We start from the raw sequence: 26,097 nt of genomic DNA, 5'->3' as shown, positions 1-26,097 counted from the left end.
GTACCCGTTGATTCCGTTGTTCCGTTATTCTCCACTAGAGGGAGACAGGTCCCTTAAAATAGATTAACGAAAGCCTTCATGAGCGAAGAGCCATGAAGGGAATCTACATCTGCAAACAGTATTTAACCCTCTAAACTCGTGGAAGGCAGCATGATTTACCTTGAATCGTGAAATGCCAGCGCTTCTATTTGGTAAATTATTTCTAAAGACAGCTGTAAATATTTCAGTAAACTAATAATTAACACTATTCTATGTGTGTATGCCTGACACCATGCTTAACTTAATTAATTAACACCATACATATCATTTACACATTCAACTTAAATACCATGTAATTAATATGCTCCTTTACCTTTTCTAAATAATATAAAGGGATATCTGTCTATAGTTGCACCTAATTAATAATTGCAAAACGTAAAGCATTTGCTGAAGACCCGCATCACAATCTTATCCTTTAGCAGTGATTATATGAATCTTGAGAAGTTCTTCAAAATTAAAATCTTTATTGGAATATATTCCAAAGCAGTTAAGTCAGCTCATGACTGAACAAAAATAGCCATTTATCTTAAAAAAAAGTCCCAAGGTGGTTCCAAAATGCACTGAACAGCTTTTGACAAAATATACATTGCAGTTACTCATTTCTTGCATTCACTATTTGACTTGTTAATAAATAAGATTGTGAACAAAAGATTTTTTTATACATAACATTTTAGACTTCCCCATATATGCAACCGAAAATAATCCCTACCCGCCATTTTTTTAAACAAATTGTGAAGATCTGTGCCACAAACATTTCTCGAACAAGCTGTTGCAGTGCATTCAAACATACCAAAAAAAAAAAGGAAAAGCAAAACACCACAATGAGTAACAGTAGAAATAATGGTAGTAATACAATAATAATTATGGTATTGATGGGATGATTTTTCTTTATAAAGCAACACTGATAAAAGCAGATATTATAAAGGACCAGCTATCAACAACGAAATATACAAATTACATTCCTTCAGGGTTTCAGAATAGAGGGAGCCTATGTGAGGAGGACGTTTATAACTGAGCTAGGAGACAGACAGAGTCCCCTCTTTAGAGAAACGGAAAAGAAAAGTCACACTCTTGTCTGCAGGAGTAGTTATATTATTTAGCCTTCAACATCAGTCATAAGTAATTTGAGATCCAGGCACAGGAGCCAAAACTTCAAAGCAGACACACATGTAAATCCATGATGCATGTAAAAGTTAAGGAGTACGGTTTGGGAAGAATCACATGCTAGAATTAATCCTGGAGTCCTTCCATAACCATATACATATTTTGTCTAATGTACATAGTGAAGAGCCTCCTAATACTCTGAACACAGAGCGCAGTTCAGTTGAGTGTCGCTGTGAAAGTAAAGGATGATTTGCATCAAGCCTCCACTTGAGGACACATTCAGAGTGTGTCCATAGGCAGCGTGTTCTGTTCCAAAAGGTATGGCTATCTGGATGCATGATGCCGAGCCTTGAATGTAGTAAACCTTGCATGTCCACTATGCACCCACTGTGAGTGTGGTCCAGTCCTACAAGCTGCCCAAACCGCTCAATTAAATCCATTGACGGCAACAAAGAGAGTGACATGCCTGGACAGCGCCACAGGCAAAAGGTCCGACAGGAAATCAAAGTTAAATACAGATGATTGAAAACAGAACTAAAAAATATGCAGTGTATAAAGAAAAATAGTGGAGATGAGTCTGTAATTCCCCATTTCAAGCGTGCACCTTCCTGTAGGAGTGGAAGGTGCCAAGATGGGGATGGATTTGTCCGCTCAGTGGAGCCTGCCGCTCCTCAGGCTGATTCAGTGCAAGAGGCCTTTTTATGAAGAGGGGACTGGGAGTTTTAGCTTCTTCTCTGGTTCCATTCCTCTTCCATTCCCTATACAGACTTTCCTGTGATTCTTCCAATATTACAAAACACATGTCCATGATTCAGTCCGGGCACATTCCTTTAACAATCCACAACTTCACCGTCTTCGCGTCATTCGTACTGAAGAGTAACGCAGAGTCCCCTCAGTCTTAAAGAAGTTGGCGAGAGCTATGTACAGATAGGCGATATGTCATATACGAGTGAGAATGGCAACAGTCTGTTTACTGAGGCCGAGGTTCTCCATGAACTCGAAAGCGGTACATGCAGGTGTATTCTGGGTGACCCCAATTAGATAGCACCCGCACCTCGATGATCTGGAAGGCCCCGTCATTCTGCTCCTGCAAGAGAAGAGGGGGAATATTCACAACACGCTGGCAGACAATGACCCGAGTTATATTTCTAGGTTAGGTGGTGCGTCTTAAGTTACCATAACAGGAAAGCTTTGCAGTGACTCCCCATCTTCCTCGTATATGTAGTTCCCCAGCAGCTTCCCTTCTTCCTGGTACTCGTCATCTAGACCCTGTACGAAAACAAACAGTGAAAATAGGCACTCATCCACTGTGTCCAGTTGCAACGCTTTTATTTGAGTAGGCTTCTTACAAAAACAGTGAAGTTGCGTGGGGCGCTGGTGATGTTTCCCGTCGGGGACAGGGCCTTGGGGATGTGCTCCATGCAGAAGGATGTAGGCAGGATCTTCAGGGACAACCGGATCACCAGATAACCCTGAGAGCCTTTGAACGCCCAGCAGTTACCGGGGTACACATCGGGCTGGAGAGGGGAAGTGAGAGGAGAAATGCCAAAGTAAGTTTCACAATAGTAGCCAAGACATGTGACTGAGTGTTCCAACTAATCACTTTTATTACCCACCAATAATTAAACAATAATTGAATTAATAATTAATACTCATTGTTCATCAGCCAAAGAAGAACCACCTTTAGATCTTAAATCATAATAAGCTTTAAGGATACAATAGACTGGTGAAAAAGTAAACATTTAAACCAGTTTAACTGGCTGTAATATGAAGTTTCAGCAAACTGAGTTAGTCAAATCAAGTGAATGTCTTCCAAACAACACAATTCACTCTTTGTGTTTCCCCGCTGATGGGAGGAGTGATTACAGCAATAAAAAATTGTTTCAAAGTTCACCTGGCTATTGTTTCAAGACAGGAGTGAAACGTTGGCGATCCTTTAACTATCTTTACATAGTCAGTAAAACAGACATTTCGCTCATGGATACCTCCTGGCGAGGCTCACCTGGATGACGACACGTGGCGACTGGGAGAAGTACCAGAGCGGCAGGCCGAACAGACTCATGAGGGCCGTCTTGGTCTCGTATGTCTCAGAGCAGCGAGTGCTGAGAATGCTGCCACCTGAACGCACGCAGAGGTGAAGAGGAAGCGTCAACTTGAATTTAATATCAAATGACTTAACAATGATTGTAGAATTTGAAATGGAAGTCGAGGGTCAATCACCCTGCACAGTTTGTGTGTATTGTTCCAACTGCTGAGGTTTCCTAATCATTAGCTCCTGCCTCAGTGACTTAAAAGGAAAGCATTCACTCCAGGGTTTCCTGCCTGGCCTCAAATAAAAGACCTCATCTAAATTGAAAACAGTTTAATAAAATCATTATAACCAAGTCAGGCGGTTGTGATCATATGGGTGTGTCTGAACTACTCGGCTACCAGGACGTCTTAATACCGACGCGTAATCAAGTAGGTCAACAGACTGCTCACTAACACGCCTCACAATGGAGCCTGAGCTTTTTCTGTTAATACCCTGTTGTCCTCTAGCCTGACTAATGCCTGCACAAACATTACATAAGAGAAATACATTAGAGCACAGTGCAGCTAGCTGACACATCTACCCATTATAGGGAAAAGACCCAGGTAGACAGGCACTGATATCGATGAGGCTTCTTTCTCACCTCCTGACTCCAGGGAGTAGTCCACCAGGCCGGTTCGATCCTGGGAGTAGAGCCTCAAAGCGTTTTGGACAATCAGCTTCACTTGCTGGAGTAGAGGCCACATCACAAGAGTTAAAGATTAAATAAGGGCCTCAAAGACAAACACTAATTTTAATAGAGCTCAGCCTCCACAGCGATGCTGATGTTGACAGCAGACATGTATGTTCATTACCTCTTCTGTCAGTCCCTCAGCAGCAGCACTGTGTTGGACAGTTCCTGCTACAGTTTTAACGATGGTCTTGGCTTGGGACTCGGCCTCACCCAGGGTTTGGGCCCGGTTAAGGTCCAGCTGCAAGGACACATTTCTCAGGATGCTCAGCTCCAGTGAGGACAGGGAAGCCTGCAGGTCAGGTGTGGTCACGTAGCGTTGGGACAGCCAGAGGATCAGAGACTCCGGCACCACTCCCTGCTCGCCACTGCCGAAGAACAGGGCCTGCAACTCCTTACGCACCTGAGAGGACACCTGAGAGGACACCTGAGCTGATATCTGTGAAAGGGACACACAGAACTCTAATGAATAGACACATATAGAAAACAGAATCACAGCAAGGGCAGATTAAAGCCCAAACAGGAGTCAATATGTGTGTTACTTACCGTCTCCTGCAGTGTGTCCAGCTGCTCACACTTGCCCTTACATCCCACAACACCATGCAGGTCTTGTCTGATTTTGGCCAGCTCCATCTCAAGTCTCTGCACCTCGACTAGCAGAGCATCATGGTCCTCCTGCTTCACACCCACACTGAGTGAAAGACAGAATCTACATGTGAGCGGTCATAATATTGATGAATATCAGAAAATATGCGTAGCCCGTAATAAAAAAAATTAAATAAAAAAAAATTCTTCCTGTTTTTTGTACCTGATGGGAACTATGTCTGCTGCCGAAGAGACAATCTCTTTCTCTCTTTCCTGCTTCTCATGTTCATGATGCTGCTGCTGCACCTCCTAAAACAAATCATGTATATGGATTACTGAAAAAAGCACAGAAAATACAAACAATCACATTTTCCCAAGCACCACTGCTCATGGTGCTGTATCAAATTTGTTTGGGACTATTTAAATAATTTTCTGGGATGGTGGTATAAAAAAAGTTAGTCTAGAGCTTTGCTGTCTATTATGATTCCTCGAAAGAAAATTGGAATCGGCAGGTCAGACTTAAAAAAAAGAAAAAAAAGAAACGGAATCAGCCAAGAAAATTGCAAACAGTGCATCTCTAGTTTTGTCACTTAATAATTACACTTCAGGCTTTGTACTACTGTCTGTGTTGTATGTTCCTTGTTAATGTTTACCATTCGTCTTCTACTCTTACATTCTATACTTTGTCATGGATTACAATCTTGTGGCTACTTGTTTTTATGATTTATCTACTTAATTTTGCTTCTACTTCCACAGACACTAATTAACAATTTGACATTTACATTACAGTGGCAAGTGTGTGCTTAGCATGTAACATAACAAATATCAAAACATGCACGATAAAGTCATCCTGCTGGTATGTTTTCAAGATGTATTTTAGTTAAAAAGCAGTGAAGCTGCTGAAAGTACCTCAGTCTTGGCAGTCAGAGCATTGAGCAGCAACTCTAAATGTGCCAGCCGTGTTGCCTGACCCTCTTGCTGCTGTTTCTGCTGATCTGCACTCTGCAAGGAGCAGGGATGAAGAGAAAAAGAGTGAGATTCTCGTAGATTTTTGAATAAAAACTGTAAGACAACACATATCTTCATCCGTTTACCTGTACTCTGTTCGTGTTCTCCTGCTCCACTTCTCCCCGTAACACACCGAGTCTCTGCTCCAGCAGGGAGGACACCCACAATCCCAGGCTCTCCCTGTCGGTCTGAGTGTGGAGCTGCTCCCTCAGGGTGCTGTGGAGAACCAAAACGTCCCTGTGACGCTGCTCCTGCCTCTGGTCGCCCTGCTGGACACGCTTCCACAGCAGGGTTAGTTGGCGCTCCACGCGCTCCAGCCGCTCTAAGTCCATACTTGAGACTGCCACAGGGGGAAGGAACGGCTGAGGAAGAGAAAGAAGGTTGGCATATATATATATATATATATATATATATATATATATATATATATATATATATATATATATATATATATATATATATATACACATACACATACACATACATACAAATAATAATAATTGTGGTGACACAAAAACAGCATGGCATTGCACCAGACACACAATAGTGATGATTTATGATTTATCTCTAAAATACACAGTATATGTGCGCAATTAAGTATAGGGCAAAATAACTGTGCTCATTGCATATCTTAATTAAAAAATGCTTTAACTGCAAAACACATCATGTAATAATTTAAAACACACACACTCACACAGTGCTTTCGAATAGTTAACTAGAGCGATTCACTGTTTCATCTTTGTATCTTACTGGTGCCTGTGAGACTGGAGTGGCTGGGGTGAACTCCACTGCACTCTCTACTGCAGGGACGGGGGCTGAGGCAGGAACTGGAGCCGACGCTGGCACCAAGTTAGACAGGAGGGCGAAGGGAGACGCAGGACGCCACTCGGTTAGGTTTATGGCCGGGAGGTAGGCGAGCAGGGCGGCAGGGGACGGACCCCACAACCAGAAAGCTGCATATAGAAAATAGATGTGCTATTGACCATAATTTAAAAACACATTTCTGATGGGTTTGAACAAGGTTAATCCGCACTTTGTGAGTTTATGAGTGTGTGTTAACTTTCCCAGACGTCAAACAGGCTACCATACAGATATTGAATGTAAAGTTGCAGCAAAAAAAGTGTGTCTTATGTTCAGCAGCTGCACTTAAGTGTGCTGAATTAAAACTAAAAAACAGACTTCAAAGAAAATAAAAAAATAAATAATAAAAAAAAAAAATCAGGATTCAAGGGACAAGTATATTAAATTATGGAGTAATTCACCAGACAACCAAACAGAATAAAATAAAAGTGATTTTTTGTGTTTTGGTGCTGTGTAAGTATGTGTGAGCAATTCTGAAACAGACTGGAGTAACTCTCTAGAAGCCCAGAAAGTCCGACCTGAATCGGATACGGATTTGCAGCATACTCTGGGGATGTGTGCTGGTAAGGATATCTCTCGTCTCTCTCAAGGCTGACCCTTCTCTGTATTTGCTCACTAAGTGAGTTACATCTGCTTTAAAAGGAAGATAACGCTTTTTAAAAACTCACCAAAGAGAAGCAAAAAGGGCAAAAGGAGCAGCAGGAGCCTCCAAAGTTTGGGAAGGCATCTGAAACAGAGTCACACACTGGTTAGATAGAAGAACAACTGACAGGAGTGTATGCTGTTAATAAAAACAGACAAGAACCCTTTTGAATCAAAATGGTCAAAACTCTGAAGAATACAGACACTGCTCCTCTTGACAAGTTACGTTGAATTATTCATAAAAATCCAGTATTTCAAGACACCGAGTAAAAACCTGCATCATGATTTCTGCCATAGCTCTAAAAATGTTGTCTTTATTGGAAAATGTGTGGAATATATTTGTACATTTCAACATTTTGAATTGTCATTTAAATATTTAACAATCCTAGAACATCAATGACTAAAAACGATCTCTTCTTAAAAAGCAGTCATTAAATCTGAATGATTTTGAGAAAAAAAACATTACAGGGACATAATAATAATAACATAACAATGAGAAAATATCACCTTATAAAGATCATATGGTGAATCTGTTAGCAAACAGTTGCATATTTACACATCCAACAATTAAGGTTTTAAAAAGGGGGGGGATGGGCTCTTACCGCGTCAGAAAGAAGACGTTGAGGAGAGACATGAGAGACACCAGCTGGTACCATCCTGTTGCAAGAAACCACAGAAGTCCCCTGCCTGCCTTCACTGGACAGATTGAATAAATATAAAAAAAAGACACATACAGACCGGGAATGAGAACACATTCAGACCTTGTTGCTTAGAAAGAAGCAGAGAAGACGCATTTTTTTTCTAAGAGGATGAGACCTAAGTGCCACTAACCTGGAGCTGCCAAGAGCATCCAGAAAAACGAAAGCAGTCTCTGCACCACTGTCCCAATCCCTGATCCCAGCGCTCGGCCCGCTCTCACCACACCGTAACCTGGCTGGATGAGAAAGTGACCTGAAAGACAAAGGAATATAAGTAAACTGATTAATTGCAGTAAGAGTGGTCTAAACCCACAAAGAGGTTGAGTTATAGACCGAGCAGTAATGTAACAGTATATGTACAGGCTGTCGTCAACATTAGTGAGGTGCTGGTTAACCTGTGTAAGCTAGGACGCTCCACAGTGCCCCCGCCAGGCGGCGAGGCCTGGAGGACTGTGTGAGGAGGACGGTGTGCGTCTCTGAATGTTGCTTCCCTTTACAGTCATCGCCTGTGTGCGCCGAAATGGTGGATGGCAGGCAAAAAGAATACACAAAAACAAAGAATGCGTGAATGAATGACATTAAGATGGATTACAAGAAGAAGAAAAAACATTACAAAATAATTCCACAAATAGTCAAAGCAACAGAAATTGAAATACAAAATTAATAAAAGCAACACTAAATCATATGTAAATACAAGCGGGCCACCTGCATGCATGTTGCACAATATACAATCTACTGCCTGTGATGACAACATGAAAAGCTAAACATATATATGAATGAAACTTTCACTACATTGGAACTGTTTAATTATCAGCATAATTGTACAAATGTGGGGCTGTATATGTGGACTTCAATCCCCATATTAGTCTAAAGTCTTTTCTATCATCCAAAAATTGGATTACCGTCAGCTGAGCGAAGCTGCATTGTGTGTCTCTTGTTTTTTTTAATTCTTAAAGTTCTTTATACTTGATCTATGTTTTTTAGTTTTTGTATAATTGTTATATTATTTCTAAATTCAAGAGAAAAGTCCACTACTTGACAGCCTGTTTTTTTTGTATGAGGGTAAAATAAAAGCTTAAACTACACTTCTACAAACAGGCTGATAAAGTTGATTAATGTCTGAAAGGATCATCATTTATGTCAGGATTTGGTGTCAAATTGGTCCCTTGAAACAGATTTGGAGGACTAACTTGATTGAAAGAGAAGTCTCAGGTCACGCATATAATTAACTCTGTCAATCACTGATACCAAAGTAGAGGGAGAAAGGAAAAAAAATGTGTGTGTGTGTCTGCTTACACAGGGAACCATTGAGTTTGAGATGCGATGAATCTTCAGTCACCAGATCCTTCACATTCATGCTTCCACAGAAACTTGAGTGAGCTGCAACAAATGCACAACACATTTATTTACATAACAAAAACCACGTCGCGTGAGAACATTTTGACAATATCAGCGATGGAAGAAGAAGAAGAAGAGTAAATGCACATGTAAGCAATGTGACGGCAGAGGAGCTTGATGTCATCGTGAAGAAAGTGAGAATAGATGTGCATGCAAATGGTTAAAGAGGATACACGTTCACAACTGCTAGAAACAAGAATAAAGAAGTCTGAGCTGAGGAAACTCTTCCGCAGCTGTGAAAGAAACAAATTGAATCAGCAGTATACTAGAAATAAACATTGGACAAATGTTTATATTTGAGTCATCAATGAGGTAATCAGGGTGTCTTTTTAGCTATGCTCGTGTTTTCATGAAAGTGTACATTTTCTCACAATCTCATGTGAACTGAAGATGCAACTTACTCCTTAAACAAAAAAGGAGAGAAATAGTGGCAAGAAAGAGTATTAATAGAAGAGCAGCAGAAGAGGTCAGGGGCTGTGACCCGCAACCTCGGCCCTTTGTAGTTACGGCTGGTACCTTTTCCTTCATAGCCATTAGCCCTGTAGACCATCATCCTGTGGAGAGTGGTCTGCTTAAAAAGCCACAGTTGGGACAAACTGGAGGACACGCCGTGTCTCATCGAGTCCGAAAATGATGCAAGGACACCTGGTGACATACCAATCACTGTTAGTCAAACTGCACAGTCGAGGCATCACTAGAGATACAAAGTAATACAAAGAGAAAATGGAGATAAGATAGCCTGGGAGAAAAACAACAGGATGCTACGTAAAGCTCGGTGAGAGGAAAGGATGTGAAATAGAAAGAGACCATGAAACTCAGGAGAAAATTGCCACTGCAAAAGACAGAAGAATGATGGGTGTAGGAAAGAGCAAAGAACCACTCTTGTTTTTATACCTTTTCCTGAATGGCTCTTGGCCCGTGAACCCAGCCAGAGCACGTTGTTGAAGAGCAGGGTGACTAGGGACACTATGGGGGCCATGGCTCGTTTGCTGTAGCGCACACATGTGTTAGACATAGACACCAGGACACCTGGAGAGAGACGCCACGACCAATTACATTCTCCTCATCACAACATACTGGCAATTTTACCTTACAGCTCCAATCAATTGGTCGAATGTGAGGAAGGACAGCATTTTAAATACGACATTTCACTCCAACGCAACAGTTTCTCACCTGTCTTGTTCTTTCGACTCCTGTCTCTGGAGTATATGCTTGTGAAAGGTGACAAGGAGGAAGAGAAGAGGCCACCTGAGGAAGCTTCTTCAGCCTGAGATGATGATGATAATGATGATGAAGACTGTGTGATGGGGGAGTCTGTCGTCTGAGAGTGAAAAGAGCAGTCTTTGCAGATGTATCCATTGGTGAGTGAGGTGTGGGACTTTGATGCACTGGCGTCGCCGTTGACATTTGACGACATGTGGTCGTTGCTGGAGCTCCTCCCTGAGAGAGAGGACAGCATGTGCACGGAAAAATAAGTTGCAACGCAATAAACACATAGGAAAACTGTTATTTGTATAAAGCATTAGTAAAGACATTACTAAGCAAGTATTATATTGCTTCATGTGTTACATAGTGGAATAGTAAATACATACATTGGTGGAGAAAGTATATCTTTTACTTTTGTGAAAGTATTAAGTCATAGTAGCATTCATAATCTGAACTATTGGAAAATCTTCAAGTACTCACTCAGTACTCATTCAGTAGTAGACAAAATGCGCTTCGCCAGCATTACTTTAATATATAATATACTGCTGCATTTATTGTTGTAGTTGCCTGCTTTCAAGCACATTTTACTCATTTTACGTACTGTTGTGTGGGTTAATTTAGTATATAACAATGCATGCATTATATCCTTCATATTACATAGTTTTAATAATGTGCATGGCCCTGCCAAATAAACCAATAAAATACATATGCTCATTATAGGTGTTTAAGTTCTAGTATGAAAATAAAATGTAGTCTACCATACTTGAGTGAATAAGCAATAGAAACAATCTCAACGTTAGGTGTTATATAGTTATGAGAGCAAAGCAATGCAATAATCTCTCACACATGACAATTTAACCTGTAACTAGTATTTCCCATTGTGTCACTTTCTACTGCTTCGAATACTATTCTGGCTTTGTGTTTTAATTACATGTATTTTATTCCACTGAAACACATTTTGGATCCACGGCACCCAGTTTTCCCATGCAGTTCAATCGTTTAATGTTATTAATGATATACTCCACTCTTGATTAATTACTTTCTTGCTACTAATTAGGAACTAGTTGATAACCAGATTTTGAAACCGGATATCCAGGATCGCAAATGTTAGGTCAACAAAGCTAGATAGCCCGAAGAGAAACTGAACGAGTGAAACTTGCTGTGTGATCTAGGCTCAAGGAATCGCTGTGGGAAACTCTCTCTTGCATAACTAACACTGTTTAGATCATGTTAATGAAAGCCAAGATTAACCAACTCAATAAATAAAACATTAAAATAAAAGTAATTTACTGGTGTAAAGTTAAGTTGTATATTGTGCATAATGGAATTGAATTAAATATGCTCAAATAACAGTTCCTTTGCGATGGAATCCACATTTTCATCAACTGACCCCAGTGTCCATCCACAGAAGTAGAAGTGGTGGTTGTGGTGACGGTGCGTTGTCTCAGGTGTGACTGGTCCAGGATGGAGGTGAGCAAAGCGCCATCAGACACTGTGTTGCCTTCATGAATGATGCTGCTGCTGCTGTTGTTAATTGGGGTATTTGCGGCTGAGAAGGAGAGTGTTTTCCTCGGTGTGGCGGCTTGGCTCAAGGATAAAGACAGTGAGCTGGAACTGGATTGCTGCTTTTTACTCCGCAGCGTCCTGGGAGAGCAGAACATGAAGAGGTGTGAGTTTTGTCGCATGTAAACAAGTATGGCAGAGGCATGTTAACACCACCAGAATCCATACTAACACGCGTGAAAACGAATATCACTGACTATTAATAATAGTGACTTGCATAACTTGTTGTCGGTTCTTACACTCGTAGCTCTGCTGGTGCTTGAAGTCCCTGTTGTACTAGAGAGCATTTATAATTTGTTCATTTACAGTTTCTTTGTGGACTTCACAATAGTTTTGCAGAACTAAAAAAAAGAATTGACAAGAAAAGGAAAGTCCTCTGTTTTGTCTTCATCGCCCTCATCAAAGCGCCGCAAACCTTCTATAATAATGTCGTTGGACATGCCACTCGCTAATCGCTCCAATAACAGCTTGCTTCCTCCGCATGTCAGCAGTAGTATAATTATTAAATGCAAAATGTAACTCAGTGCAGTGTAAACGTAGCAAAACATATGCATTTAAAAATGGAAACGCAGTAGTGTGGATATAGCCCAAGTAGTCAGGATTGTACGCACGGTAACATTTATTGCGTGTACAATGGAGACACAGCATTTTTCCCTGAATGTCCTCACATACACCCAGTTTTAAGACTTCTTTCATCTGTGGGCCATATGCTCATTTTAGTGATAGATAGTGGCTAAAAATGAAAATTGTTGAGATTTTTTTCAAGAGATTTCGAGATACCCACTTTGGGTAAAGACATGTCAGGCAGCCACGTCAGTAAATACACTCAGTTAATTTAACATGCACACTTCTCCCAACACAGTTTCAAAGCAGTTTTCAGAGCCAAGTGTTGCCCACAATTCACTGCGATCTATTTTACAACATCAGTTCAGCTGTTGGCAGCAATGCAATAAAGGCTGGTTTCAGGACTGACATTTATCAACAAACATGAAGAACTTGAATTATTATATATAAATATAATACATCTATTCTTCTTAATGGAAACAGTGATATGAAATTGCATATCTGCCATTTTCTACAATAATGTAAAAAATTCATTCCCTTTCAATGATTTTGAAGAAGAAAAAAACAATTACTTCCTTAAAAAAAAAAAAAAGGTAGTAAGGGAGAACACTTTCTAAATAAAGCATGTTGCATCCCTTTTCTAAAACAGCAGGGCTATGTGCTCCACGCTCGATTTAATTGCTAGTATCCTTTCCTGGTCTCACCGTGTTTCTCTCTTGGTGCTGGTGTAGCTGCTGCTATTGCTGTGGTTCTGGGAGTAATCAGCCAGAGTCTCCTTGTCATAGTGACCGGCACCCGTCTGCAGACGCAGGCTCCGCCGTGACATCCTGGGCGACTCGTACACGGCAGCAATCTGGTGCTCCTTCTCAAAATCTAGAGCTGCTGTGGAGTAGCTGGAGCTGAGAGAGACAGGAGGGAGGAATGGAGCAGAAAGTTAGAAAGTGGAGACAACAAACGGGCAACTCCAACCTCAAATCAATGAAGGGATATATTCTGCACCTAATTTGTGCACCATCTTCAAAGAGGCTTTTTTTTTTAAAACAAAAATAAACAAAATGCAGGAACAGTCTGTATAGAGAGCTGTTGTTCCCTGCAACTGGCTGTGGGCCTAGAAGGAAATGACTCACTCACAAGGGAGGGAGAAAACAAGACAAAAGAATAGGCCCTGTGTGTTTCTAAAAGTAAAAAAAAAAAAAAGCCACAAACATCCCAAAGTATGCAAATAGGCCGAAAAATGCTACTCCACTCACTGCATTCGAAAGCTAACCGTAAGTCGAAACAGATCATGAATGTTGTACGTTTGCCACACCACTATGACTCACATGGCCACACCCACCTGGCAGAGTCAAGGCCAACATTCAGACACGACTAACAGGCAACAGGGAACTGAGGGCAGGAGTGGTGAAATTCAGTGGAACCATGATATGATAAAAATCGATTGATATGATCCCTCCTAGCTGGTCCAAACAAAAAAAAGAAGCTAAAAACGACCACGTCTTTGCCCTCTCTCTATACTGTGGTAAAAGCAGGTACAATTTTAAAGGCAAAATAAAACCAATCTCTGATTTAATATTGATTTGTGTTCACTGATGGCTTACAATATTTGTATTGTGTGATCACTTATAATAACACAAACTGAAATGGCCAAACACACTGCTGCACTTTGCAGACAGTACACTCCTCAGCATGTGGCTCAACTAGGTCAGGCAGAATTACTACACGTGCAGGAGGGTGGATGAAAAGAAGGGACACTTTATCTGTCGGACAGAGAACAAACTTCCTGTTGGCGCTTGAAAAGGAGGGACCTTGGCTGTTTAAACAAGAGCTGTTTGGTTAAAGGCACAAGCATAGAATCCCTGACGGTGGTCCTTGCTCAGCAGTGAGTTTATCGAAACAGAGTCTTTCACACTGGACAAACTACACTGAGCAATATCAACAGTACAGCCCATTTTGCTCTCTGGCCCTCCCTCTGGCTTTAAACCCTAAGGCTTACACACCGAGAGCCAATTATGTGCTTTCACCCTCACACCGCCTCCTGCTCCAACAGGCTTTTCTCTGAGCACATGACCAGGGAAGCACCTCTCTGTTGATCAGTTAGCTACCATAACTGAACATGTTTAAGACCAGAGTCCTTGCTTACATGTGTATCTGTTTTTTTTCTCAGTAAAAGCACAACACTACTTCTATTTGTTCCAACCCTAGCAGCCTATCATCGTCTTTTCTGTTTAACACAACCCTCTTGAGATGTCTCACTGACCACCAAGAAAGATATTTTTGAGAGGAAAAGTTTGTCCTGCGTAAAAACCAGAAGTCGAAGATATGGTTAGGGTGATTTAAAACCTGTCCAGAGTGTGCAATTATTTCTGTGTGCTTATATACCTCGAGGGGCATGTTTCTGTGGGACACACCCCTCTCCTGACAGTCACATACCTACGAAAAAGATATCTCACCCAGAAGGAACGCTGGCGGTATCAAGCAGACCATATATCTCTACATGTACGGAGTTGCCAGCGAGGGATAGTTAAACACTGCCAATAATACCAGAACAAGCGGCCATGCAAGGACAGTTGAGCAGAGAGCCGAAGTCACTGTGGCTTCCTGCCGTAGAGAATGACTCTCAGGCTGTATCTGAACACAGGTGGGCCGGATGTCCACAAAACAAACAACTTTCCATTACATTTACGTCACTGCTCGTCCAATTCAAATTTGACTTTCAAATCATGGAAAATAGCAGCGGGCGGCACAGTTTGTTTTTGTGTTTGCTTTGAGTGCAGAGTTTCCAACTGAAAAGACAATTAAACTCATGGGCCTTAATAACATTGCAAAATGCAGCTACAGAGCTCCAAAACTTGCTTCCGGGTTACATCCTAAGCCAACAAACTATGTGGTGTGTCTTCATGTGTATACAAACAAACGATACATAGTTTTTCATACCAGGACATATCACTTCAGGATTCATTGGTAATATGACTAACGGAGCGCCTGGGGCATTGAAGACCTGTGCATAGCAGGGTGTGTGTGTGAAAAAGAAAACACAGACAGACAGACTAATGTGTCTGTGTGTGCGTGTGTGTGTGTGTGTGTGTGTGTGTGTGTGTGTGTGTGTCCTACAGCCAGGAGCAATTGTTAATGTAACGCTCTGCTCTACCTGGTTAATCAGGAACAGTCACATAGATCTTTATTTGAACAACACATCCACCATCTGGTTTGCACACAATTAGCCTCTCCAATGTCACACAGTCCTTAAACAAACCAAAACAATGTTGAACACTTAGCGACTGTTTAGAGCCCAGTATGCCGCTTCAGAAGCTGTAAACAATATTAAATTAGTAGGCAAACTCTTTTCAGATGTTCTGGGTTGCCAGATTCATCGGTGTGCTGCTCTCTCTCGGGCGCTCCCACGGCCCACACTGATAAAAATAGAGATGGACACTGTGCTTTCAGAACTGAGTGAAAAAGACACAGATTTAAAAAAAAAAAAAAAGAGAGAGAGAGACAGAGAGCGAGAGAGAGAGAGAGAGAGAAAATGGAGAAAGAAGATACTTCCATCCTGGTATTCAGCTTCCTGGAATCTCTCCTTACATAACACAAAAGCTTTGATACTCTTCCCACACTCGGTGGGCACAGCCGGCTTTCTTACAAGACACAACTACACAGAGCAGGTAGTATTCTACATTTTAGTAGCTTACGTTGTGCTATTTACCACAGAATATTATGCACAGTGACATGTGCATAAATGATGGGCCTCAACGTTGGTGGGAATAAGCTGCCTGATATCAGACACAATTGTCAACTCATTACACTGTTTCCATCTTCAGTCTGTCTCTACCCTCCAAATTCCTCCATGACAAAGAAAACATACCTTTAGTGACATCACTTCTGGCGAGTCTACACCTCCAGTACCATGTTTGTTCGCTGCCACTAAGGACTTGCCACCCACCCACCTTCTGCCTGCTTTGCATGGTCTATGCTAAAAAGAGTGAGCACCCTTCACAAAGCACATAGAATGGACACAAAGAGATATCCGGTTCACATGCAATGACAATGCATATGATCTTTACCTTCTACAAAGCAGATGAGATTTAATTATTATTATTATTATCATTATTATTATAACAGAGGACATTCTGGACTCAAAGAAACATTTCTGTTTGGTTATTTGGAGCAATAATGCATTACCTGAACGATGATGTAACCATAACCTTTTGGGGCTGCAACTAAATACACATAGAGGCACTACACTACAGACACTAATCTGCACATATTTCTCTTTATGGGGGCATTAATCAATGAATTGTTTGGTAAATAAAGTGGGTTCCTAAAACTCTCAAATTGCTTGTTTTCTCTGACCAAGAGTAAAAAATAAATATACTTGTTTTGTTAACTGATTAAACCGCTAACCGATTTCTTTCTTTGCATCCACAGGGAACAAAACTGTCAAACACTGTCAAAATAAGATCACCTTATTGCTAATTCTGCTAACAACAAAACAAACAGATTTTATAATCAATCCTAATCTGCAGCTCTTGGATTAAAGTCTACTATAGAGAGTTCAAATAGAAACACACTTGCAAACCCAACTACACTGGCCACCGTTTGTAGTCTCAAACATACACATTTTTTCGGAGATTATAGAAACCAGGTGGATTGTAAATCTCCACTTCAAAACCATTTACAAAAGCCCTGTCAAATGTTTGCCAGAAAGCCTGCACACTCACACGGCAAAAAAAAGTTCTCACAAGACTCAGAGATTATTGTCCTACAGATTAAAAGATTAAAACAACAATATTTGATGCCTGCAAATGTTAACAGCCTTACTAACAGAGTTGGACATCAGATCTATGACACTCTCTGTACCAATAAATCAGTAATCTCATAAAACTTAATTATTTTTTGGTTGGCTCTATAATCCAATTTTAACTACATATATTGTTGTTTATCACAGCTCATGGGTTGGATCACTATCAACACCAAATCATTTTAGAGACTAGATGCTGCAGTTTGGCTGAAGTAAAAAGTATTTTGTCCTTTATTCTCAACATTTAATTGCAATCTCCTCCCTACTAGTGGGACCATGCTGTGTTTACTAAAATGATGCTGCACTCATTCATCCCGCTGAAATTCAGCTAAAAGAGAAATCTGGGGAAAATCCCAAATTAGGCACAAACATTGCACACTCTGTCTTCGTGTTTCCTCAAACCGTTACAGAACGACTTTTCCCCCCCCGAGGTACTGAGGCCTATATTTACCAGAGGCCAGGAACTGGGAGTCTGGAACAGAGCGAAGAACCTTCGAATTTCCATCCAACTATCTCTGGGTGGGTAGAATTTGGCACTGTGATTAGGATCGTTCCAGCCCACCCTCATATTCCCTCCCACGGAAACCACTTTCCTTCTGCCCACACTCTCTCTCCCCCCATGGTGTCCTTCGCTCGCCACGTTATAGCACTATAATGTGCCGTTTCATGTTGCTGTGGTTGCCAGGGATACCACTCCAAACAGCTGCCTGGCTCAAGAGCGACTGATCGGTAGCAGAGGCTGGACATGTTAGCATCTCCAGCAGACAGATGCTGAGACACGAGCGAACACAAGCCTGGCGGATGCAGAAACAGAAATGCTTCCGACGTCTGAAACGCCTCCACATGTGCTTTATGAATGCAAGGAGACACGTCCGGCTTTCATAATTCGCCACAGATCTGTTAATTGCAGTAGTGACAGTTTGAAAAGCAGGGAGAGTTAAAGAAATGTCTGTGTTGTCGTAGGTTTGGCCCCCAAAATGGAGCGACCTCAGCACAGTTTGGCTCCAGCTGCTGTCATTTGCTTGGCCCTCACCCAGTGTTGCATGAACTGAAATACAGTCTGACCAGATGTCAGAACAACTGTGACAGCGGCGTGAACAACACCTGTCCAACTGGCATCCCTGAACCTTGTGCTGTAGAGTGCGATTCACAAAAGAGAAACTGTATTTTATATGCTCCCTCTCATTTATGTAAACTACTTTTAAAGTAACACTAATGAACAGTGTGGATGAAAATAAAGCTTTTTTAACCAGCTTTTAAAGTTTGAATAAAACACACCTGTGTTTCTGTTTGCACTTCTACAGATCTTTGGAGGATGGGAGTTTGTACGTTTTCTACCGCTTATCGCTCATACAATGTTTTATCTTTTACATCAGTTATCGGCTGCTGCTCTTCCCAGACGACCACATAAAAAAAAAAATCTGACGAATATCTGTGCTGCTGCTTACTATTGTCACACTTCAGCTATCACTTGTGGGGTGGAGAAAAAAAAAACAGAGCCCCAGTGACCCACTTCCACAATCATAAAATATGAAGGGTCTGAGGGAGTCCACACACGCACACTTTTAGTGAGGAGATGGGCACAGCCTGTCAGTATCGAGCTGTTTTAACTCTTGGAAGACAGAGTGTAAAGAACCACTGTGCCACATCCAGCTGGGATGCAAATCACAGGGCTTTATTGATGCAGTAACTTTCAGAATTATAGTTTTGTTTTGGTATAACCCCCCCCCCACTAGAAAATGTAAATTAATTGTCAAAATGAAGATTTTGCAACAAAAATATTACTGGTTTTCAAAAAAGGAAGGATTCACGTTTTCAGATCCAAGGGATAAAACTGCTGCAGAGAAATAAACGACTAGATTATTTTAAATCAAAGTAAAGGCTTTCAAAATGTATGTGAATTCTCAAAAGATGTGAATTAAAAGTTAGCTTCAAGACATGGTAGATTTTTTCAAATCCCTCAGTGCACAAAAACATCTTCATATCTTCTATTTGACACAGATAATGATCCAACACAAGATTAGAGTCTCTCTTACTGAAATCACTGAATCCCTCCAGTAAACAGGAGAGTGAGAGCCACTGTGAGGAAGTGAGAGAGTAAAGAAGCCTCCCAATGCACCAATAAAAACATTTTGAGTTATAAATTTATCAATAAAAGTGTTTCCCTCAATGTATACAATATCAATTAAATCCAACCAAGGTTGGTGGTCCAAGTTGTAACGGTCTCTCTCTGGTATGTGGACGGAAACAGATTGTGATTGGGTGGCCTCCTCACACTCACTCTCTCACTCGGCCCATTCAATGGCACAAAACGTGTCACTGCCCTTTGAGTTGTGGCAACAGATGGGCCAACGGTTTCTGCCACCTGACTCCGTCAGTCTTTGAACTGCTCTCTTGTATTCACTGTGGGCCACAGACACAACAGACACACTAACATCTGAACACAATCAGACTCTGATGGGTTCATATTGATAAAGAAAAAAGCAAATATAGTATTTATTGTCTAGCTGTGCTGCTATTTACTTAGAGGCAGAGACAAAGACATGCAACTAATCGCCTTCAGTTAGCTGATTTACATTTTATTACGCTTGTTTCTCGAGAGCTGAGAGCACACAGAGGCTAGTCAACACCACAGGTCTACCAACAAGCTGGTCAAGAAGCACAAACTATTAGTCTAATCCTGGGATCAGGGCCACGGTTGTGACTGAGGTTCATTAATAGCTTCTCAGCTGACGGCATTCAAAAGGAACACGATTAGCTAGTTTCAGCTTTTCAATCTACCTGGGAGAGTCCAGCGGGGTGTCAAACAAGCTTTAGCACATTCATCTTGCTTCGCCTCAGTCCAACGTGTGACTCACTAGACTAGTTTTCACATTACTGGTATGCACTTCGTGTGCGACAAAGCTGACCTGAAATCATGAGGATGTTATGAAGGGTTTATTTAGCCCTTTATGTCATCATACAACATACCAGCTGCTCTACATATCAACATGAAATCACACAACAGGCAAATTCCCCACTGTGCAGCAATGCCATTCACACAACCTAGAAAATATAAGAATTGCTGACATAATAAATACAGAATGCAACTAAAATCACTGTCACCTGAAAGAGACTTTGGCCTTAACTTCAGCTGGACAGGAAATATGCTGACTGCAGTTCTCACAATGCGCTCTGCAACAAACACCTGGAAATCTGATGGAGTCTTTGTTCAAATTGGATTTTTTCACAAGACACTGTTGTACCCTCATTTAAGTGATGGGAGGCCTCTACTCCCAAAAGTAATGCAATAACTCTCAACTTCCCCAAAGTCAAAAAGTGAGTTAAGCATGGGGCAAGGTGTCATTTAATTGTTGCGCTACACACCCTTTCTCTGTTCTGACAGCACCAAAGACAACAGCATTCCTCCACATGCACAGACCTTCCTAGTGAAGTGCCGACCACACCCACGGTATGAGCTGTGATGAGGAGCTGTTAATGCGTGCTAATTATTGGATGCCTGGTGTAGCCTCCAGAAGAACTCAGTTCAACAACTTCTCTCGTTCTCTATATTTATTTACTAAATGATCACAAGCAAAGTACTCAGCGCTGCAATTGCAAAAGCAGTGAGTGGTACAGCCAACACGCAGGTTGGGTCAAGAACCACTGCCCCCCAAACGGAAGTGGGGCCTTTCATACACAGGTTATCGTCACAGGTTCGTCTCGCCTCGTTCTAACATCTGATTGGCTCTATCCTGTCAAGAGGAGGAGAATCCCATGTTCTCATCTTTTCTCACAAGACTGGACCGTGCAACGACCCGTCTGCTTCACTAATGTCAACATACTGATAAACAGTTGTGAGTGTTGAAGTGCGCAGGCGTGTGACTGACTTCCCTTGAGAACTGGACCTTTCATAGACACAACCAACTCCAGCTGCATAGCTGTGTTATACTGACCTCGCTGACCTGAACTTTAATAGGCATGAAGAGTAATGGAGAATATCTGCAGAATATAAGGATTTATATTATCAGAGCCCAAGAAACAACACATGGATGAGTAGCGCGAGTAGAGGTTGGTGTTACAGGAGTGGTACGTACTGTGTATCCAAAACTGACTGGGCTGCCTTTAACTTCTCAAAAGCTGAAGTTGGCAACTTGAATCTACATTATAGTAAAAGTAAGTACAGAGAAATCTGAGTGTATTCTCTGTTTTTACCCTGTGCAAGGCCCTCAAATTCCCCACTAAGTATACAAACACACACCAACTGACTCATGAGGCTGAGTCATCAAAACCACAGGATTTTTTTGGGAAAAAAAAGAAAGAAAGAAAAGGCGCTGACTTACTAGTTAAAAAACAATAATGTAATTAAAAGTAAATATATTTAAACATTTCATACTGGGATTGTTTTTGTTATCAGTTTCCAATCTAACTGGGAAACAGGGCTGGACTATCAAAGCGAGCTGCTTCCTAAAAACAACATACAGTCAGCTCATTGCTCTTAAAGGTTTTGTCTTTTAACAGAAAATCAGCACCAGCAGTGAATGTAAAACAACCTCTGGCATAATCCTAGAATCCTTTCATAATGCTGCACTGACATATGATATGAGTAAGCTGACAAAAGTTAACATATTATCATTAAGTTTGAGAGCCCGCAATAGCATAATTTTCAGAGAAAAACAAGACCGGAGAGCAAATGGAATATAGTAGCTGGTTGACATTCTGAGTTCGTTCTACCTGGAGACACAAAGGACAGGCAGGGTGTAACTGAAATGCCATAGGCCTGACTGTGATGCTGCAACCAGTGTACTGCAGCACAGCACTGAGGTCTCACCTGAGAGAGTAGGTATAGCCGGTGTTCTCTGGAGCACACTGTGGAGGTGTGTATGTGTGCAGTTGGGAAAAATCCATGGTCATTCTTCTTTGTTTAGGCTGCAAAAATCAGGATGCAAGGGATAGGACTCTTTAAGCCAAATCGGACATGGTTCACGGGGATAACAACAAGCACAAACAAACCAACCGTACACACTCACACAAACGCATGCATTGCCCTGTTCAGCCTGACTCTTGCAGACAACTTAATTTTGCTAATGAGCTCAAGAGCTGCCACTGTGTTAACCAGTCATTTAAAAATTGATTCAGAAGCACATCTACACATTAAATACAATACAGCACTGGGAAATGTCCTGCCTCTTCCCAAAATCCAGCGCGGTTCACCGAGCTGCTCTCCAACAGTCTCAACCACTGGTTACTGCTACGCTGAGCAACCATGTCAGAAAGTCCAGCAGGCCCTAATGAGGACACAGCAGGCTGGACATTCCTTTTCCTCAGGAACACAACTAAGCTACTGTGGTTCTGACAGCGGACGAGCATTGGCCGACCTCTTCCTGCATGTTGGCTCTGGCTGGTTGTTGACGAAGCTGTAATGAATGACTCGTCTCTTCTCCTCCGGTCGCCAACTGACAGGAATGGCTGGTAGAGACAGGACGGAGACCACGACGATCCTCACTCCCGTTGTATTAAGTAGACTCCTCACCGGGACAGCTACTTCTACCGTGACTGCTTGGTTAAGCTCCACACAGAGAATGAGCAGTATTATGAAACAGCAAGGGGTGGGGCTGAGTTTTAGGCAACGGGCGGGAAACAACTGCTCTGAGGGCTTGTCAAAAGAGGGCTTGGGAAACTGGCATTATGGAAACAAGCTGTGCAAATACTGTTACCATAATACACTCAACTGCCAGTTCATTGGTGCACCTTGCTAAAACTAATGTAGCCTAATACAACAGTGCTGCAATACATGACAGAAACTGTACATTGTAACCTCCATGAAGGTAGGATGCATTGAAGTACTGTATTAGACTGCATTAGTTTAAGTAAGTTGTACCTACTAGTGCAAATGTGTGTATATTTTCAGCCAAAACTGCATAGTTCATCCAGGTAAAATGTAGATTACTTTTGTCAGTTTACATAAAGGTTTTAAACCTTGCTCTATTTTCCGCCTACTCCAACTTCTGATAATGCAGAAACAAAGCGACAAATAAAAACAGATGGCTTTTCCTAAAATCCTCCTCCAAATTCCCAAACCTTAATCTTAATCATGTTTCAAATCTGCGTCCAAGTCTCCAAGCCGAAAAGACGGATAAACAGAAACAAATATCCAAAAGCCAAGGGGACTACTTTAATTCAGCTCGGATTAGTTTTATTTTGACTCGACAACTGGTGAATCATGATGCCAATGCTTAATGTGGGCACTCCAGAATGGTATACCAGACGGCTCCTACAACTGTCAAACAACTGCAGAATTGAGGATAAGGCAGAATATGGTGTAAGACTGGTGTTCTTAATAAAAAGGCTATATCTGCAGTTGGCATTTGGCTACATTTTTTCAGAAATATGATATAATGTAATCTTGAGCTCATAACTCAGGAGACAGGTTCAACAACAACAGAGCATGCGTTCATCCTACTCTCACTCACACACACACACACACACACACACACACACACACACACACACACACACACACACACACACACGCAACACGGGGACACCTGTCCCAGTGCTGCACGTTTGTCTTGCTGGCTCCTTTACGCACACTATATGAGTGTTAAACCAGTGTTTCAGACTGGCGACGTTTAAAAACACACATTCAGTGTATTAATAACTGCACATAGGGTCCGGCCAAATGATATATAAGCCCCGTTACTGTCTCACATTGCCCGGTGCTAAATTTAGACGTCATGTATTTAGACAACGCGAAAGCACTGACTTACAGACTTGAGGAAAGAAGCGCTATTCCCATGTCATATCATACTGGCTCTATTTACATCTATCCGTCAAAACGACAAACTCTTAATGACACACGCGAGACATTGTTATTGTCTGCTAGTGTTGCAGCTGTGAAATATTCACCAATGAAAAATAAGGCCTGAGATTGCGTTAGTTGTGGGTAAAGGAGCTCTGGCAATGACACAATAAACCTGGGTAAGACGAAATGCCTCGTTCACAACAGAACATAGTAGTAAGATTAACGCAGAGGATGTTATCGTAGCATGTCAACTTGCCCGCGTGGTTAGAGTCCATGTATGTTATTATTCTTAAAAAGAGCGTAATCCAAAGGGAAAAGATCCAAACATTACGATCACGGAAGATGCGCAAACTTCTGCCAGCATCCCGACGAACGGAAACAAAAAGATGATCTATCGCTGCGGACCCACAGATCCTAAACGGTATTTGTCTGGTAAAAAAAACAAAAGTTTGCCAGTAGCTTGAGAGTGTTATGCTAGTGCACAACAAGCAGATTTCCAAAATGGCTTCCCGGTTGTAACAAAGCCAGAAGGATCTCTGCCGAGCTGATCCTCCCACTCCCGGGCTCTATTGTCGGCCAGGGCGCACACTTTAAATCTATTGGAGGAAAGAAGCATCGCTACGACGGCCAGCACCGGCCTGCTGCCGGAGCTCCTGCACTGAGAGGGACCACACTATTGTTTAAATTGACATTGAGCCCCTCAACTGAAAGTAAAGGCCGTTGTATCACATCTGCCACCAAAACAACCGTAAATCACATTTATGAAATATTGAATGGTCGTTGATATACCACTTATAATGTATTATTGTTATGTAGTATGTGTATGTGCATGCACTATTATGCATTATGACTATTATTGTCATTATTTGACAGCTCACTACCGTTCCTCCAATACAACTAGAAGCACAATTAGTCAGTTAAAACCCCAAATAACAATCATTATGAAATACATTTTAAGCAATCAATGTTATTGATCAATCATGTAAACAAGTGCAAGATCAAAGATGGTAAGCCAGTGTCATATCCTGCCACGCTTAATTGCGGGGACATATTCAGGAATTTTAAAAACGTGAGGTGATGAGATCAAATCACACTGGAAACAACCCTTTGTCAAAAAGAAAGTCTGTAAAAATGTTCTAGTCATTTTATTTGTCCTATTATGCTTGACAACTTTTAAATGATGTTTTCTCAGTGCTCCTGTCTGCTTTATTTCAGCAACATACTTGCAACAGCTAATTCTTAGAATGCAGTAAGAGGAAAGGTTGCCGTCAGTATTGTTACACACATTTTTAAATGGCATTTGATCAATGAATAATGCAATATAAATTAAGTTATTGCAATGTTCTCTCTATTCTTCAAGTCAAGATGAAACAAAACAATGAACGCTCTCTTAACATTACTCACAGAAATGTTATTAGGAGACAATATAGTGTGTTATACTGCTTATATTACTCATAGAAGTATGCAAGTGTAGACCTGTATCCAATATGTCTTAATTAAAGTTGGGCCACCGTCACTAAAAGCTGTATTAAAGTAAGTGTTAAGCAGAATTAGTATTGCTAGTGAAAGCCAGATAACCACCACATGTCAGCACAATGTTATATATATTTAAAATATATTTATTAAAATATGGTTTGTGGCAAGGTGCCATCTGCTGGACAGCAGTCTCTGTACACGTCATTTAGAGATGGACTTTGGATCAGATCTGACTGAGACCTTACAAAAGGCAGGCTAACTCTCTGACAAAGACCAAGCGAGATTGACGAGATTGTTCACACCCTATTTCAGCATAGATAAGACCTTTATGAAAAAACATCTGTGTTTTAGATTAGCAAGCCAGGGGTGAAAGAAGTATTACAATCCTTTACGCAAGTAAAAGTACCAACACCACAATAAAAAAAGTACTCAAAATAATCGCATTCCATTTACAATCTTTAATTAAAATATCAACGAAAGTATCATCAGCACACTCGCATATTAGGTAGTTCAGTCCAGTGGTTAAGGATGGGGCCACTCCAAACATTGGCTCTGTTATATTCAATGCGTTTTCCAATACCTCCATGATATTCAGTATGCCAGGAAAACATG

The 26,097-nt window shown here is 41.3% G+C and overlaps 1 protein-coding gene across 1 annotated transcript; it reads right to left on the bottom strand.

The window, feature by feature from the left end:
- Positions 1-489: 489 nt before the first annotated feature.
- Positions 490-22,124, bottom strand: sun1b (Sad1 and UNC84 domain containing 1b). The gene is made up of 22 exons (XM_079232520.1): positions 22,036-22,124; positions 13,132-13,326; positions 11,691-11,944; positions 10,268-10,534; positions 9,989-10,123; positions 9,611-9,739; positions 8,993-9,076; positions 8,092-8,202; positions 7,830-7,949; positions 7,601-7,694; positions 7,025-7,083; positions 6,246-6,448; positions 5,582-5,857; positions 5,397-5,489; positions 4,711-4,796; positions 4,449-4,593; positions 4,027-4,341; positions 3,816-3,900; positions 3,146-3,261; positions 2,493-2,660; positions 2,320-2,412; positions 490-2,230 (listed from the first exon to the last, which is right to left on the bottom strand). Exons 1-22 carry the CDS (start codon positions 22,116-22,118, stop codon positions 2,114-2,116), a joined length of 3,228 nt encoding a protein of 1,075 aa, XP_079088646.1. The 5' UTR covers positions 22,119-22,124; the 3' UTR covers positions 490-2,113.
- Positions 22,125-26,097: the final 3,973 nt, after the last annotated feature.

This window comes from Taurulus bubalis (assembly GCF_910589615.1).
Source record: "Taurulus bubalis genome assembly, chromosome: 17".
In the NCBI taxonomy this organism is placed as follows: domain Eukaryota; kingdom Metazoa; phylum Chordata; class Actinopteri; order Perciformes; family Cottidae; genus Taurulus; species Taurulus bubalis.
The sequence above is the reverse complement of the archived record's forward strand: the minus strand, read 5'-3'. Positions and strand labels throughout refer to the sequence as shown.